This window comes from Neopsephotus bourkii, unplaced genomic scaffold, assembly GCF_033783945.1.
Source record: "Neopsephotus bourkii isolate Nb327-2 ecotype Australia unplaced genomic scaffold, CSIRO-AGI_Nbou_v1 NB_1388, whole genome shotgun sequence".
NCBI lineage: Eukaryota > Metazoa > Chordata > Aves > Psittaciformes > Psittacidae > Neopsephotus > Neopsephotus bourkii.
The window spans coordinates 1,603,863-1,621,810 of NW_026901866.1; the positions used below are offsets into that span (position 1 = coordinate 1,603,863).

Genomic DNA, 17,948 nt, shown 5'->3' on the forward strand with positions numbered 1-17,948 from the left:
TAGTTTCAAGTGTCTGAAAAATGTCTGTAAGACAGACAAAATTAAGCATTTCATCTTATAGGGAGTTGAAAAAGAATTTGAAAAAAAATCTGGATCTGAAAGAGAATTACCTAATATTCCACAGATGTGTCTGATTTCTAAAGCCTATTTTGAATGTAAGACTTTATGAATGCAAGGGGGTTTTCCTCTGTTAAGAACTGCAAAACATTTGCAAGAACTCTCATCATAAGCAGCACTAATAAAGAATGAACAAAACAAAACAAAAAACCGAAACAAAACTAAAAAATATATATATACTTCAGCAACTGAATTTCCTAGGAAAAAGAGACATAATAAATCTCAACTGATTTAGAAAAAATACCACGTTTATTCCATTATACAGTTCTGTTAATTTTAAAGACTAAAAAGAATGCACATGTCTAGGCAATTTAACAGTATTTCACTGCAGCTAGGGCTTTAAACTGACAATGAAGTAAAAACTGCAATGAGGGCAATTAATATAATATAATTAGATCAAGACAAGATTGTTTATTACTTACTTGATGTTTCTAACAACTCTTGATGTAAAGAGTAAGGAATTAATGGATCTGGCAGATCGGCAAAAAAAGCTTTAAGAGCCCCAGCTACTGCATTTACTGTTACTCCCATAGACTCTAGGCTGATATTATGATCTGTAAAACAAAATGAAACAGCAGTGTAAGTAAAATCTATAGCTATCATTCCTTACAGCATTTTATGAAAAAAAGAATTCATCCAAAAATTTAAATGTTGCCAAATGTTACAAAATGCACAAATAAATTAAACCTACAGATAATCTGCCATCACTGTGACCCATATGCAATCAAATGTAAGAAAATCCCATGTAAGAAAACAGTAGAAGATCAGAAAAAGAAAGTCTAAGTCTCCATGCAGACTTAAATGCTTTTGTAGTAGCTACTGACTGGCTTCTGATTTATCAATTTTGACCAATAATAAGTTTTTAAACAAAATTTTGGGAAATAGAATTAAAAATTTATGATTGTGTTCATGTGACTACACAAAGCCTTTTAAAGAAAGTTAACAAAACATACCAGTGACCACATGTAGCCATATAATCTACTGCTAGATTCCCAACTAACAGAAGCTTTATGGTTTATAACTAGAGAGGCTTTTTTTAATTGAAAGTTATAACAATAAAGCCACACCAGGTAATTTTAAAGCCAAGGCCAGAAGTGGAAGCACTGAAGCTCGAGAACTTAAGTATTTAAAAACTGAAATTTCAAAAATGCTTTTTTAATTTTCAAAAGTCTGCTTCACCTGAAACTCTGGAACTTCCTTTAATAAGGGCTGAAGAAAATCTAGCATTATACTCAGATTATCTGAAACAGCACAGGATAAATAACTAGTATATTTATCTTCCTTATCTTCTAAGAGGTATTTTATTATTTTTCACAGGCAAAAGCTCATGCTTAATATTCAAGAACTTTTCAGCAGTGTTTTCATTCTGAAACATCAACTGAGATCATAAATTAAATGAGAAAACATAAGGAAAAAAACACTGACCTCTCTTTAACACATCAAAGTAAACAGCATGATCTACCAATCATATTCCAGTATATTCTAGCATGAAGAAGGTGTGTTAGAAATTTATTATCAAGTTTTAATTGTTAATCCATATTATTCAAGGGAGCTTTCAACAAAATAAGTATTAAGAAGTACTACGTATGCAGGGGAGGACGTAAGGGAGAAGTGAATGTCTTAATGCCTAGGACTGATAAACTACTGACATAAAGGCCATGTAGGACTGCATTTTAAACTCTTTAAAACATTGGAATACCACCCAGAAAATATTTTAACAGCAGTTAAAGTCAACTGCAATGAGATTCTGTTCCATCTTAGGTTTATACAAAGCTTCATGCATAATAACCTGGACTATCCCAATACGACCTACCGCAGCATTAGGTACTACTCAGTGCTATGGAAGTCAATTTGAAGGTGCAACCCTCTTTATATTGCACTATGATAACTCCATGGAGAACTCAAGTTCTATTTTGGCTTTGAATAATAAAATCTGCTCTTACCTTGATCAAACTGTTTCTGAATGTTGTCTTGATCTGTTTTATTCCCACTAACACGGTATAGGCCTTCAGTACATAATCCTTGGCAGGGGAAGAAAAACAAATATTAAATATTCGAAAAAAAGTTTATCTACCTCAGAGCAAACCAGAGGCACAGTCATAATTACTAGTTCAGAAACCAAAAGCAGAAAAACAAATCTTAAGTGTTTAAAAAGTAACATGTTAACCCTTATAGTGATATAGAAGTAACAATACACAAAATACCAGCTGTTTATTTAGTCCACTATTCCATTTAACATGAATCAGAGGAAACCACATTGTAGGACAACAAGAACCTGACTGCAGGCGTTTGTGGAATAATTTTACCCAAAATTATTCCGTTCCTGATCTCTACACCACATTGTTCTTATTTGCTGTATTTATTTTTTTAATCATAAAAAATATTAATTCTGGGGTTTGACAGCCACAGAATTTATGTTCTTAAATACTGTCTTCACAGTTTGGGTGTAACAACTTACAATGGCAAGCAACAACACAGTAATAAATATTCTGTAGAAAAATAAAGCATTTGTAATTGATTCCTAATTTTTTAATTGCATGGTGTAACACACTCCTGTATGAGACAAGGACTTAATCTAACACACTTTCCTTTTTATCATTTACATTTTATAAACTTCACATCTCCTCATTTTTCTACGGTAAATTATCCCATCTTTTACAAGTTTTTCTTTTTTTGGAGAGAAGAGGTGGAAAGAAGAGAGCTGTTACGAAGCAGAGGTTCTTCAGGCTTCTCATTACTACTTCGTTTCACTATGTGTTACAGAGTCATTATGATTACAGTAGCCACTCCAGATAAACAATGTTAAAAAATACACCTTTATTATGCACACACAAACTTGCCCACTCCACTCCAGTGATTATGCTTCCTTTCATATTGCTGTCTTTTTGGCCACAGCTACTCACTGAATGAAAGCATTATCCTGCTCATCACACCATTACCAAAGATCTTTTTCTTTTGTTAATTTAGAACCCATTAAGGAATACAAGCAGTTTATAGGTTTTATAGTTCCACAATTCTCCAAGTTACCTTTATGGGTGTAAAATTATCTATATGCTAGATCTCCATAACAGCACAGGGTTCTAGTTAAAACTCCACAAGTTCAAGCTTTATGAAATCTCTTGGCTTTCTACCATCGCTGCCCAGTGACTGAATGCATTTCAGATTATCAGATCAATACACAACTCCTCTGTCACACCAGTCAGGCAAGGGTGCCTTTCATGTTACCAAGAAACACTAGGAATCCTGTTACAATGCTCAAAGTACAGAAGGGACATAACTGTTTCATGCTGCTCAGGAATGTTTACCGATTAATTTGATGTCAACTCTTTTAATGCAATTCTTCCTTCTTAATGCATTAACAATTCACATGTCTCTTTACTGGCTGCATCAAGGCTATTTAAGCAAGCTTTTATCCAATAAATTTTTTGCCTACCATTTAGCTTTCCAAATCCATAGCCAAAATTTTTCTCTTGAAATATACACCTAAACAGTCCTTTCAAGAAAACTAAGCCTTATTCACTAATGACCTCAAAAAGCACCAGAAGGTATAAATTGGTGGCACAGGGCAAAAAGAGGATTCAATGGTTTCCACAGCTGAAAGGGTTTTCAAACCTGTTGCCAAAAGAATGCCCCAAATGCACTACCTGCTATCACACACAGAAAGATTTTCATTCCTCTTCCAGAAGTTGCAAATAAATACACACACACACAAAAAAATAAATCACTGGCAGATAAGAACAAGCTATGATCAAGATTCCCTTTGTCTAGTATAACAAAATTCTCAGCTGGAGGCCTACAGCCCCAGGGTATTCAGCGTTTTATCCAACTACTATTCAGTTTCTTTCTGCACAAAAGGAACTGAATGTGCTGCAATAGCATTTGCTGAGAAGTCTGATCCAGTCACTGTTTAACAGGAATGTTTAAGCCTTGGGCTGCTCTGAAGACAGAGATGCTCTACTGCAGTATCTGGGATTTTATGTTTTTACTTCCCTATTTCATCATGTAGTAGACACCTCTGTTGTCAGACCAGTACAGCTCTGAGAAGCATAGAAAGACAATTTACAGTACTGCAGGAAATTTTCAGATTAAACAAGGGCATGTCTACTGAATTTAAGCATCTTCCAAAAAAAAAGCCAAGTGCTGCAGTTCTGGAGTAAGCTAATTAAATTTGTCTTTTAAAATTCCTCGAGCAAAAATAGTTTTTCCTGCTTGTATATTCCAAAAAGTTACACTTCGTGAAACAGTCGGTCAACTGTCATCATGTTGTTTCTCTGCTTACACACAGTATGCAGAGAAGTCTGAAAGTATGATTTTAAATAATGCTTCAATTCTCCCTGTTGTTTTTTATTATCAACCAGGTCTATGCAATGCTTGTTACACCAAGATCTTCATCAAGTATAAAACATCAGTTCACTAGTTAGCTTTTAAACTTCTTGCATATCTATAATGTACATCACTATTGAGAGGGAGAGTACACAACATGCATTTTTTCTTGATGCTGTTTTTAAAACTCAGCCCTTCATCTGCAAGTCTGTTGATTTTTTTCAGAATTCTTACCTTTGTTCTTATCCTGCTTCCCTTCTGGTCCAGCCATAAATTTCAAGCTATCCTTACTGGACACAATGAGTGCTGTCATACTATACATCTGAATCATCTGACTTATTTGCTTCCCTGTCCTTTCCTATACCTTTAGGCTTAAAGAATCACATTATTTCACATCACAACAGCTTGTATTTACTTCAAGATCAAGCTCACCTGCTTTGTCTAGGCTATTCCTTTCTCCAAGTGCCTCCTAGCGCCTAAAGAATTCTCTTCTTGACCCATCTTTTGTGCTGCCAGTTGTGATCAGGGTTCCACCACATATAACTGGAACTTCACATAGGGCTCAAAATGCTTCAAAGACTGATTGCACCTACATGCATACTCTCGTTTGTAGAACACTTCTACCCTTAAACACCAAGATATTTCACAACTCTTCCTCCATAGAACATACTAACTTCTGCACAAAGGCAGACCAAAGTCTACCTGTTACAATATCCAGTTTCCACACCTGTAAAATAGTATACGCTTGAGGGAGAAGAGAACAAAAAAAAACAACAAAACCCCAAAACAAAAAACCCCCACATCAAAAACCCACAGTCCAACCTCCCCCTCCTCCAAACAGCAATCTTTCTGATTTCATGAAAACTGCCTCCTAGTTTTCATGAAATCTTTTTTTCCTTAAGAAGCAGGAATTTCTCTACTCTTTCCCAGCAGCAGTTTTTTCAATTTATATCACTTCTCTTCTAAGCTAATCAATTCAGTCCCTGTTTATCCAAGAGTTTCTGTTAATGTCATATGCAGTATCTTTTCTACTCCAGAACAGACCAACGCAAATTGTAACCAGTATTCAAACTGTATATATAGCACAGAAATACATAACTTTTTTCCCCATATCACTCTCATAATTCTTTTTATTCTTTTTGCTTGGTTCCTAGCAAGGAATGAGAGTTGAAGTTTTCAGACAGCTGTCTATGATTATTTTAAAGCCTCTTCCTGAGTGACAACAGCTATGCCAATATTTTGCCTGCTGAAAAGTCTGCCAACTTGTCATCTGTAACCAGGTTCTACTACCATTATTCCATATTTCTGAATACATGCCACCTAATTACAGCATGTCTGCCTCTCCCCAGTTTAATTCCTTCACCTACAGTGACCAGTCAAACTTCTGAAGAATCTCCACTACAATATCTATCATTCCACAGTTACCTTTGTAAATTTTGCAATACATATAATTCTATAATTTTATTCCACAGATTGACCTCATGTACCTCTTCTCAACCCCTATGCTACCCAGACTACACAAGACCAAAGGAACTGCCACCTTACTGATGCAGAATGGTAATTTCTATGTATACCTAGAATATATGCAATTACAGAGCAAAGAACCCAAAGGCTTTTCAAGTAAGAGTCTAGCACTAAATTTACTTACATAAAACACATTTAAAATTCTACATTTAATGTGTTCTTATCTGTGCATACCAACACTAGCAATTAAAGAACTATGACATTTAATTCTCAGACTGAAAATCAGAACCAAAAGTGTCTTATTGCTTCTTGTAATAAAATATAGAATATTGAAATGTTCAATAAAAAGTACTGTAAGAAAATAAGCAGAGATTTTAGAAAGACTCGTTAGAAAGCTCTCATTCAGTGCCGAATTAACATTTCTATAATTTACGTTAACCAATTATTAAACAAGCTCTCAATCATTTTATGAAATGTCACTCAATCACATATTTCATGGCCTGTTCATTTTGAAAAAAGAATAAAAGACTTCAATTAATATGACATGACAAACACGACTAGGGAAAGGAAGGTGAATTCCTTACTTTGTTAAAAACTGGTGACATCTGAAGATAATATGCTAGGAAAATTAGAGTAACTGCTTGGTCACTTTTTGCCTGGGGAAAGGAGGGGAATAAGAGTAGCAGCAGAGGTACCCTAAGTACTCTGCGAAAGATACTGACATCTTGGTCCAATCTGCATTGTTCAGAAATTCTTTACGCAATTACCATGAAGTTCCCTCTGAAGATACCTTAATTAGCAATACAGATCAAGTGCACAACATGTGTTTGAGTATTTCAAAACATATTTGTTTACAGTTTTCAGTGATTCTCGCACACTAATAAATTAACGCATGTGCTCCTCCTCCATCCGTCTGGTAGTCAGTCTTCCATTAAGGGAAACAACTGATGCCTGCTTTCCCTTCCTCTCAAGTTTGGACAGGGCTTCCTCCCTGTTGATTGACTCCAAAGTTGCAAAACACAAACCTATTCCATGCCAATTTTGAAGCGATCACAGAAGGGATCCTCAGGAGGTCATCTAGTCCAACATTCTGCTCAAACCAGGCCAATCCTAAATTCAGACCAAGTTGCTTATCTAAATTTCATCTTGAATATCTACTACAAAAAGAGCAGCTGCCCATAATCTCTTTGGGCAACCTGAATCAGTGCTTAAATAATCCTGAGAACAAGAGCTTTTCATTTCTTTCTAGTTGGAACTTCATATTTAATTATCATTATCTCTAATCCTCCTGCCACGTACTTCAGTACTTTAGCCTGGCTGCACCCTCTCAGTAACCTCTTCATAGCAATGGGAAGCCCCTTCTGGGTGTTTCTTCAGCCTTTCCCACTCCAAGCTGAACAAACCTACAGGTCAGGAGCTCCTGCCTCTCACCCTCTTCTGCTAGACTAAACCTAGTTTGTCAGTAACTTTCTTGTAGTATTTCAGGTGAGGTCTAATAAGTGCACAGTAAAAACAAATAATCACTTCTGTTGCTGAAGCGCCTACCCTTCTGTTGGGACAGCATGATACAGAAGGCATCCACTGATGCACTACTGACTCATGCTTAGCTTATTCACCATGACCCCCAGATCCTTTTCAGCAGCATTGCTATGCAGCCAGTCAAGTCCCCAAAGTGTACCACTGCAGGTGTTTAGTCCCTGCAGTTCGAGCTGCAGGACTTGGCATTTGTCCTTGCTGAATTCCATCAGGTTCCTGTTGTCCCATTCTTCCAGCTGGTCTATGTTCCCCTGAACAAGAACAAGGCTCTGGCCTCGAATAAATTAATGACACAGCTGCTCTAGGATCACTCACAAACTTGATGACAGTACAAAATGTACCACAGGGCTATTTAACTCTATTGTTACTGTATCTACCCAGAATCAAAAGTAACAGTCATGGCCTATGATATTTTTTTTCCTTCTACTAAACATAACAGCTTCGTGGGAAGTTGAGTCAGCTTAACTGAGCATTATGGCTGAAAAAGTTGGTCTAACTCTCTGCCTCAGTGAGTTTCCATCCTTCCCTTGCTCACAGGTGCATAGTTCTGAAGCCTGCCTCAACCTGGTTTTGACACATATTTGACCCTTAACTTACCAGCTGTAATACTTAACAGCAGGACCTTGTCCATTTTTGCTGATGTAGCTTTCCAAGACAGTGAACTCCACTGATTCAGAGACATCTGACAAGTGCCCAAAGAGAAAAGCGGCAGAAGCATTCAGCAGGAGAGGATATTACTGGCTGTTTCACTGTTTCTCATGAAACTACCATCAGAATGCCAGGCCTCATACATCAGGACCAAGGGGGTGGCCACTCCTGTCCTGTTGTTCTCTCTCTCTCTAACAGAACAGATTCCCAGAAGCCTCTAGCTCCCTCAAGCCCTTTGAATAAAAGGGGAGATGATCCATCTTGAGTTTCTGGATTTTGCAGCCACTACAAATGTATTTCAATGAATTACCAGCCTTTTTACTACAACAGGAACTGCAGACTCATTTTCTTTGCCTACTAATCTCAATTCTACTCAATCTTCATTCTATGGAGACAAACTGCACTAACTATAATTCCAGTGTAAAAATCTTGCCTCATGGCAGATTCAGTGCAAAAGACCTGGATATAACTTAGGTGAGAAGGAAATGCAGAAAAGACAATACTCTTTTACTTGAATTACCTACAAAATAGTAAATTTATCAGCATTACAAAAAGTTATAAATATCAAAAGTGGTAGTTATTGTACATACACCAAATATGCAATTTTAAATTTCATCTATAGCTCTCCAAAGAGACCATGTGAGGCATTAAATGAGATGTGGCTCTGTCAAATTCATTCTTCCTTCTTTATTCCATTCCTTGTCTTACATAACCCGAGTAACTGAATTATTAAAACACATACTATTCTAATAAGCTTCTCTTGCCTCAATTGTTTCACGCAGAATTAACACAATATTAAGGCTACCAGTTTTCTACAAAGTACAGAATCTAAAATTTCTCATCTTGTCAATGAAGCACATGGACGTCAATATTCTACAAAGTTATAGGTGACAAGAACAACCAAAGTTACTTACACAGAATCCATAGTAGGAGAAAGAAAATTGTAGTACAGATCAAAAGCAGAGGTCTTGTTCTGTACTGTGCTTAGCAGAAACAGCAGGACAACTACTGCCTTCACAGCCACAAAGCAAGCATGCAGATGGCACAATGTTTGTCCAGCTTAAACATATCAGAATTAAAATTGTCCAGCTTTTCAGTAGCTGCAGCATCCTGGGATGAACTAACATACAAGGAAAAGCAGCACCTCCTGAATCCCCACTTTCAACGAGCCCCTCACATTCTGAACACATAAATTTCTTTCGGTCTGGATTTATAATTTTGTTGTTTGGAAATATTCTCACAAAGTTAAACATGCTCAGATTTAAGATACTACTTCTGGATTCTACAAACTTCAAGAAGTCTCTTGGTCTTCATTACTGATGGGTGTCTGGTTTATACAGCCACACGTAGTAGCTGTATACAGCTGTTTCTAAAGGACATAAAATCAGACAGTGACTCACCAACATAAAATTATGTTGGTTTGGTTTTGGATTTTTTTTCTTTTTGATACATACAATACCAAACAAAATATATATTAAGCTGTCTATACCACTCTATTACTCCTTGCCTGTCTTCCTCCTTCTCCATTTTTCCTGGGTAAGGGGGTAGGGAGGTAAGAGGTGAGGAAGAAGGAGGGGAAGCAAAGAGCAAAGGCAAGAGGGAATCAAAAACTGCTGTTTACCTTTAGGGAAAGAATCAACAAGAAGTAAAGGTTAACAACAGATTTATACTAACACCTCTGACGCCCAAAAGATTAATCCCTGAGGTTTCACCTGATTTTTTTTTCATTGCAATAATGGAGTATATAAGTCTTCAAAACCAGCTATCAGGCCTACCACTTATAAGAGATCTTCTGGAAACACCGCTCTCACAGATGGCAGATTTTACTCTTACTAAGACTGTTACTGTCATCTTACAGCCAAAATTGTACTACAAAACCAACAAAAGGTGCTGTTTTACTTCATGCTAACAAATATCAAACTGCAGACACCCATCAAAAAATATCCTGAACTGCATTTCAGCTCCAGTCAGTTTCATACCCTCATTTGCTGCAAATATAGCAATGTAGCATTTATGCAATTTCAGAGCAACCAAGATTTACACACTAAGCAAAAAATGGTGCTCGCCACCTTAAAAAAAAACAAAACAAAAAAACAAAAAAACCCAACAACAAAAAAACACCCAAAAAACAAAACACAAACAAAACAGAACAACAGAAACCCAATCACAGGTCACTCCCAAACCAAACAACTCCCCACTCTTAAATGTAGTCTTCTTTGGCCCATCAAGATGGGCCCACATTGCCATGACATACATGTTCAAGGAGCAAACAGGCTGAAAGCAGTGGAAAACACACAACTGGAGAGCCAGGGAGAAAGGAGAGGAAACCATACTGAGAAATTTCACCCTAGTACAAACACATCTATGTTAATATTTTATGTTAAACTGGAAATCTGCGAGTTAAACAAATTGCTTAACATGTTTTCATATAAAATCACAGTATTTAGAAATGTTTTCATCTCTGTAACAAGTAAAAATGCAAAACCAGGTTTAGCAGCAAAATAAAGAAAGCAAAATGACTAATTAAGCCATACCATGCACCTGTTTTCTGTAACTGGAAAAAATAGATTTCAGAGGTCTTTGATATATGAAGTAAAATAGAGGCAACAGGGAGACATGTAAAACTGGAATGCCATTGGGTTAAAAGTCATTTGGCATTAGAGTGTCATACAAGCTTTTTAAATTACAGGAAAAAAATGCTAAACTTCAAATGTTTGTTAAAATGAAATTAAGTACTTGTGTAAATATATACAGACATCACATATTAAGCATACAATTTAGAGAATATATTCTACTTTTAAAATGTGCTTTTTCCGTAATTATTTAACTTCTACGATAAAATTCTAAAAGTACTTTAAAACAGAAAATGAGAGGCTTTACTCATTAATGCAAAGTGGGAAAGTCTTTCCTCCAATAGTTCTCCTGTCTTACCTGTATCTTCAATGAATTGCACACATTTTTCAACAAACAGAGGTATCGGTTTCTCAGGTGTAACCAGATCCTGTAGGGGCATCCCAAAGTAATTACTTTCCCAGTTTCTACGAATTGGAGGATTGAATGTCTTAGTTTTCTTTTTCGGCTACAACAAAACAGAGTTATTTAAGCAATATTCAAGTAATATTCTAACTAACTCATATTGCAACTATTCAGTAAAAACAAGCAGATCACACATCAAACATTGAAATTCCTCTATGACAAACTGAGTAGAAAGCAATGTACTTTAAAACAGCATACATTAGACACAAAGCACTCAAATAACTTATACTAGATTTGGTCTTTTTTGCATCACATTAGGAACAGGATGACACAATGCAACAGAAATACTACAAGAACAAAAATAAACACACTACTTACTTAGAGTGCTATAATAAGTCTTAACATACTAGAGTTTCATATGGATTTTTCTTGCTTGTTTTGATCCATCCACAATCATATCCTTCCCTACACCAAGGACTGTTAGAAGTTCAACTGCTGGACCACATGTGGATGATTACAAGAATTACATGGTTTATGTCTGAATGTTCATGAAATATTCAGAGATGGCCACATAAAGCGGTCAATCAATTGGCTGTACATTAGCAACTGAACATTGAAATGGAATGAACACCACCATTAAAATCCAGCATTTTATCTTCATATACAGCAAGAAGTTAGTTTATTTATGCATAATGCCTCTTCGTTATAGAGCTTGTGGTTCTTAAAATTAGAAGCAGAGTTCCTGTGACTGACCATGGTAAAAGAAGGCTAACAAAAAATAGGCATATCTTTCAAATTCTGGATTTCTATAGAAGAGTCCTTCAAAATATTAGAAAGAAATTGCTCTCCAGCAATACATCTCTCCCAAAGTTTTACATTAATTGAAAATCTAATAAAAAATTCACAAAAAAAAAACTTAGGATAAAACTTTAAGATAAACTTTCATGACAAAGCAGACACTATCTGAAACCATTCTTTTCAACTGTCAACTCTTTGAATAACTTTTATTCGTCCTGGATAACTAGTTCTGCCAGCATGTGACTTGAGTTTAGAAACAGCTTTTCCTTCCTTCCTTCTCTATTGTGGCAGTCCACAGCTTTGAAGTCCCCAGCACTCAGTTTATTGACCATTTTCTCTTTAGTGACAAAATCTTATTCATGCAACATTCAGTTCAGAGGAGCAGCAGCTGAAAGTTCCAACTGAAGCTAAAGGTGTAAAACCCAGACAAAGTGAGTGAGAAGTGTCTGCAAAGCCACAATAAAGAATGTTGGGGTTTTTTTCTAGTAATTGTCCTGCATTTAGAAGAATAGTTGTATGCGACCGAGATATCAAGCATGAAAATAAATACTCAAAAGAACAAGAAGTTTTCTTACATAGAATTGTCTACCTGAAACAGTTTAACTGCCAATGTGGCTAGTTTGTCTAAAGAATCTAACGAAGAGAAAATAAAAGAAGAAAAAAAAACAAAAAAACAAAAAAAAAAAAATAAAACACCAACCAAAATCCTGAAGTCTTTCTCAAACTGATCTAAAAGTAGAGTAGGAGACAAGATGATAATTGCAGGGCTATTCCATAAACACAAAACTGGGATTTCACAATACAGACAAAGTCACAATAATAATTTTTTTCAGCTATTTACCATTATAGGCACCATTATGTATTTTGTCTCCCTCCTGTTAAATATTTATTGAAACATCTTTAAGATTTCCCTTTCTTTTGGGGCATCTGAGGGGGTAAACTGTCCAATGACAGTGCATATCAAATCTTCATGCAAATAAAACAACCTACACAATCTTCACAAAAACTTCTAATAACTTCTAATACTTTTGCAAATTAACAACAAGTTTGTAAGTTAACAACAAAACTTCAAGGTATTAGAACTCCACCATGTATTTCCCAATTTGAGACTTCCATACACGTCTAGATGCAGGTCTTATTTCTAACCAAAACATGCTTTAGTGAAAGCTCTTTTTTCAATCCCTGCTCCTCACTCTGAGAAAATAGCAGCTCTGGATGGAACTTGTAGATCTGCTAGTCAGGATAATGACTATCATAAATTTTTGTGTGTAAAATTAACTGTTAAAAGTTCTCTAATGATACAATATTTAAACATAAACACTGTTAAACATTATTGATTTAGTTAAACAGCACCTGAAAAAGATGAATAATTTTAAATTCCCAGATTTTGGCAGAAAGATTACTTTTTTTGCCACAGGTATTTTTCCAAGATAGTAATTTTTACTATTAAAAAAACCAGTAGTTTTGCCCAATACACCTTCTCCCCACAATATGGCATTTGCCTGATACTGCATCCAGAGTGTACTAATCTAGGCACAATTCTGTATGCTTCTACATCGTAATAAAAAAGGACTAGTAGGCACCAAGTTAGAGGAAGCAATAAGCAGCACAAAAGTTTTCTTAGTTAATCCCAGCAAAAAGCTTATTCTTTGACATAGTACTGTTTCATTTAATTAAAACACAAACCCAACACTGTAACACTGAAATCCTTAGATGCCATATAAATCTGGTTTTTATAACTGATTGCTGCACTAACATTAAGCGTTACAGCATGGGTTTCACCACTTGCTTCTCACCAAAGACAACTTCTCTTCTTCCCCTAACAGAGGTTAATAACAAACCTCCAGCTGATCCTTACATATTTTGGCAGGAAAACATCTTAACTCTGAGAATCTCAAACTTGCCTTTCATTGCTGATACCAAAAGCATTTACCTGAAATACTGCTTTAAGTACAGTAGTCTAATCACTGAAACATATTGCAAAAGATTAGCTAAAGTCCTCTTAATAAAAGGCAAAGTAAATATAAAAACATATACTCTAGTACAGTATCTAATTCTTGATTTCAACACTTAAAATTTCATTATAAAAATCATAAAACCATAAAAATGGAGATTTAAAGTATACTCCAGATTAACCCTCCTGACTGTAGGTACCAGGGTACCAGCTAAGCATCACTCATCTTCTAGAGGGAAACAAGGATGAGACTTCAGAGTACAATGCACATAAATGCAACTTATCAAAATTAACTTAAAAAACCTAAACAAATCTGCCCAAACCTACCTATCAAACACCTTTATGGATGAGCTGCTTACTCTAGCAAGTCCTGTCTGCTTAAGCTGGAGTCCCCTTCCTTTTTTCCTCACCTCCATCACACCACTATGGTGAGATCATCATAATTTATTTATCAAAGGAGAAATCTAAGCACTTCTCTATCTCCCATACAGTTCACTACTGCTTTTGATACAAAGAAAATTTTTTGCCTACTTCATTTGTAGTCAGCCCAAGGGTCACAGGGGGCAAAGTCCATATTTTCAGGTGTATTAAAGTACTTCATAAAACCATGCACCCTGAACAGCATTCATTTTATAGGCTTAATAAAGCATTTGTAATCTCTACTTCATGGCTGTATCTTCAGAAATTATACAGCATATGAATACTGCAGACGATGGTCCCTAACATGCTCTTTCTTCCCCTCATGCCTTCTGCCATTTTTACAGTTCCAGCATGCTACACTAAGTTCTAAACTACAGAGGCTCAAGAAGGCATATGGCTCCAAATACACACTTTAAGAGTGTTAAATTTGAACAGATGAAACCTGAAGGGACAGCTTTTGGTATTTCCTATACTCCTCAGGAGAGGGGAAACAAACAAACAAAGAAAAACCACCCCCCCCCACACACACACAAATAATCATTCTAGTCTGAAGCAGACAGTACTTTGCTAAATCAACCATTGAATTTACACAAGAAAAGCTGAATCCAAATGTAAGTTGATCTTCCATTTCTCACATGTTTACCTTAGTCATACTAAAACTGAGATCAACATATACTGTGGGCTGTACAGTTCCTGACACTATTTCAGTAATAGCTTCAGCATAAAATTCCATGTAATTTTGAAATATTAAGAGCAAACAAGTTCAAGCATAGAAAAATAGATGTCAAACCTGTACTTGTTTTAGAACACACTATACGTAATAGTTCATCTAGGTGCTTGTGAATTTTTCCATTGAGAAGTTTACAGATTAAAGAAAAAGGCATCTTAAAATCACCTTGGCATAAAGGAAAATGGAAAGAACATAATTCACTATCTTTTTTGGAAATAACAAATGTTTGCAAACAAGATTACAAGGCATAATGCTTTAAAGCACTGTTTTTCAGATTTAATTTAATAACACAGCTGGAAACTCCAACCACCAAAAAAAAAGGAAAAAAAAAATCAGACCTTGAATAATGAAACTATTGACTATAGGTCAGAGAACAAAAATAGTGAAACTTTCACAGATTTAGTAACTTAACAATGGTATGTCAAAGAATTATCACTGAACTGTTAATTTACTATATTGTTTACAAGACCTCTGTAGTTAGGATTTGTTTTCAGAAGTACTTTGAGTAATTTCTTCCATTAAGAAAACATACTTCTAATCTGACTCCTACTTTTACAAATGTATTAACAAAATAATTCTTCTATAACAAGACAAGAACACTCGTCATATCTCAAAGTATTCACAAAGAGCTCTAAATTAGATGGGTACATTTTCAATGCTCCCATAGTACTGAAATTATTCCAAAGTAAGACGAATAATAAGGCTAATTGTAATTATGTGTAATAGCTACACATTTTCAGATCAGGCAGTCTTCCTGCTGTTTAGGGAATCACTAAATTAAGACAACGGTCAAAAATAACTTGCAGTCATTTAATGTAGTAATAATACCAGATAAATCAATAATAATTGATAAAAAATTTAAAACACATTTTTATCATGTTTGCATGAAAATAACATTCCAAGCCAAGAAGCACTATGGTTTAGGTTATATATCAATGCATAAACTGAGTGACAGTTGCAGCTTTAGGGTTATTACAGACATATGAAGAGGTTCCTCCTGTTTGAGATTTAAATCTTCCTCTAGCAAGATCCCTATCCTCTAGGAATGATCACTGCCCTTTCATGTCCTGAAATTTTCTGCATTTTCTTTCTGTTGCTTCATACCTCCAAATTCACCAAGTTAAAGACAAAATTAACTTCTTATATGGCCTGCAAGGCTGCTGCTTTTAAAAAGAGTGGTGTGTACCAACTCCCAATAAAGTTGTATAGTAGACCTTCATATTACAATACTGAAGATTCTAATCAAGCCAAGCATCTACTTGTAGTTCCCACCTGCAATTTAAAAAAAAAAAGATGCAGATGAACGAGCACACATCTCAGCTGGAGAGGTCTGACTTGGCAAAGCAGAAACAGCTGAGGCAAGCTGCAGATCAACACTGTCCTCTGTGCTCAGTTCCACCAATTTTGTGAAGAAAAGAAATTATCATAGAAAGCATGCTGATAAAGGGGAGAATTCTCTCTGGAAAATGATTTTGAGAGATACTTTGTACCATAACTGCAGAAAAGACTTAACTGCTTTTTCGTAAGAGAAACTTTTACAGGAAAAGTTCTGTAGGGGAAAAAAAAAATAAATAAGACACATTAACAAATACTGGCACACAACATGCACTTGTAAGTGTTCAAGCACAGTGTGCACACAACTCCACATCAGCTTGGATAAGAAGTTGCACAACTGAAGCCAGACCACTTTTTTTTTAATCCTTCTCTGCACTTTTTTCATATACTGCCCTGCCAGAAAACGTTTAACAGTCCATTTGTTAACAGCTCATGCAAGGCCATACTATAAATTTTTTCAGAACTTTTTAGAAACATGGTAATAACATAAGATAAAGGTGGGTGTATCACAAGATTGACTATGCTAGACTGATTCAACCTTCTCCATTGAAAACATACTCTTTTCAAGAGGCAAAGAAAGCTCAACAATCAGCTGGTTTTACCACACCACAATTCATGGTGGCATATAGAAAACTTCTGAGACAACCAAAGTGACAGAAATAGGATGATATTCAAAAACAAAAAGGGCAAAGTCATAGACTAACAGAAAAATCATACACTGGAACGTGCATGTAGCATGTACTATAATGTAGCATGTACCATAATGTACATGTACTACATGTATGTACTATATGTGTGTGCATTCACTATAATGTGCACGTACCATACAGTAGTAAGTCATTAGCTGGAAATTACAAAGGACAAGAAAAGGCCAAAGGTTCCTAAAGTGACAATAACTGAACTGCAGCTAAGACACTTAAGTGCAATCACACAATTGTGTTAGGCTGTAATTCCTCGTACAGATCAACAAACATTAAGATGATATGATCCACTTCTATATCATTCTTTGCAATACGATACACAATTTCAGTCATCCTCTTTCAAAAACGTAAGTTCAGAGGGAATTACAAAACCTTTTTTAGTCTTCTAAAACAAAGGTCACAAAGCAGCCATATTCTCTTCATCTCTTTGGGGGTGAGCGATGACAAAGGGAAAAAAACATTTCAGGAGAAATGTTAGCACAAGGAAAGGTGAAAACTGAATATTGCAAGATTCCTCACTGATACAGAGGAAACAAATTCTGAATGAGTTTTAATGAACAGTGAGAATAAAGGGATGAAACTTTTCAGAGGAATCATTTCTGCGACAATTGAAAACAGCTCAAGCATGGTTCTTCCAGTTCTGACTACCAGCATGTACTGAAACTGAACAAGAACTGAAAATGCATACATGTTGTTATGGACAAAAACAATGGGCAAATAAATCAGACCAAAGCACACTTAACTGACCTCAGTTTCAAACTGTTTGATTTCCTTGGGTAGTACACAGCATTAGAGGACCTTGCAAGTAACATTAATTGCTTGCCACAGATTTGTCACTGCTATACTTTCCATTGTAAAACATCTTTATTCTTACAAATAGCAACAAGTAGCAGAATTCCAAGTATTTAATTCTGCCTTTAACAATATGCGTTCACAATAGGTTTTG

At 35.6% G+C, this 17,948-nt stretch overlaps 1 protein-coding gene across 2 annotated transcripts in view; it reads right to left on the bottom strand.

Moving 5' to 3' along the window:
- The window catches only part of ARHGAP5 (Rho GTPase activating protein 5), a 45,628-nt gene that overhangs the window by 8,729 nt on the left and 18,951 nt on the right, over positions 1 to 17,948 (bottom strand). For both annotated transcript variants that reach the window (XM_061367606.1, XM_061367607.1), the window contains exons 4-6: positions 11,020 to 11,167; positions 2,061 to 2,138; positions 540 to 671 (exon numbers count right to left, since the gene is read on the bottom strand). In XM_061367606.1, coding sequence (XP_061223590.1) covers positions 540 to 671; positions 2,061 to 2,138; positions 11,020 to 11,167 — 358 coding nt within the window. The remainder of the gene's footprint in view (positions 1 to 539; positions 672 to 2,060; positions 2,139 to 11,019; positions 11,168 to 17,948) is intronic.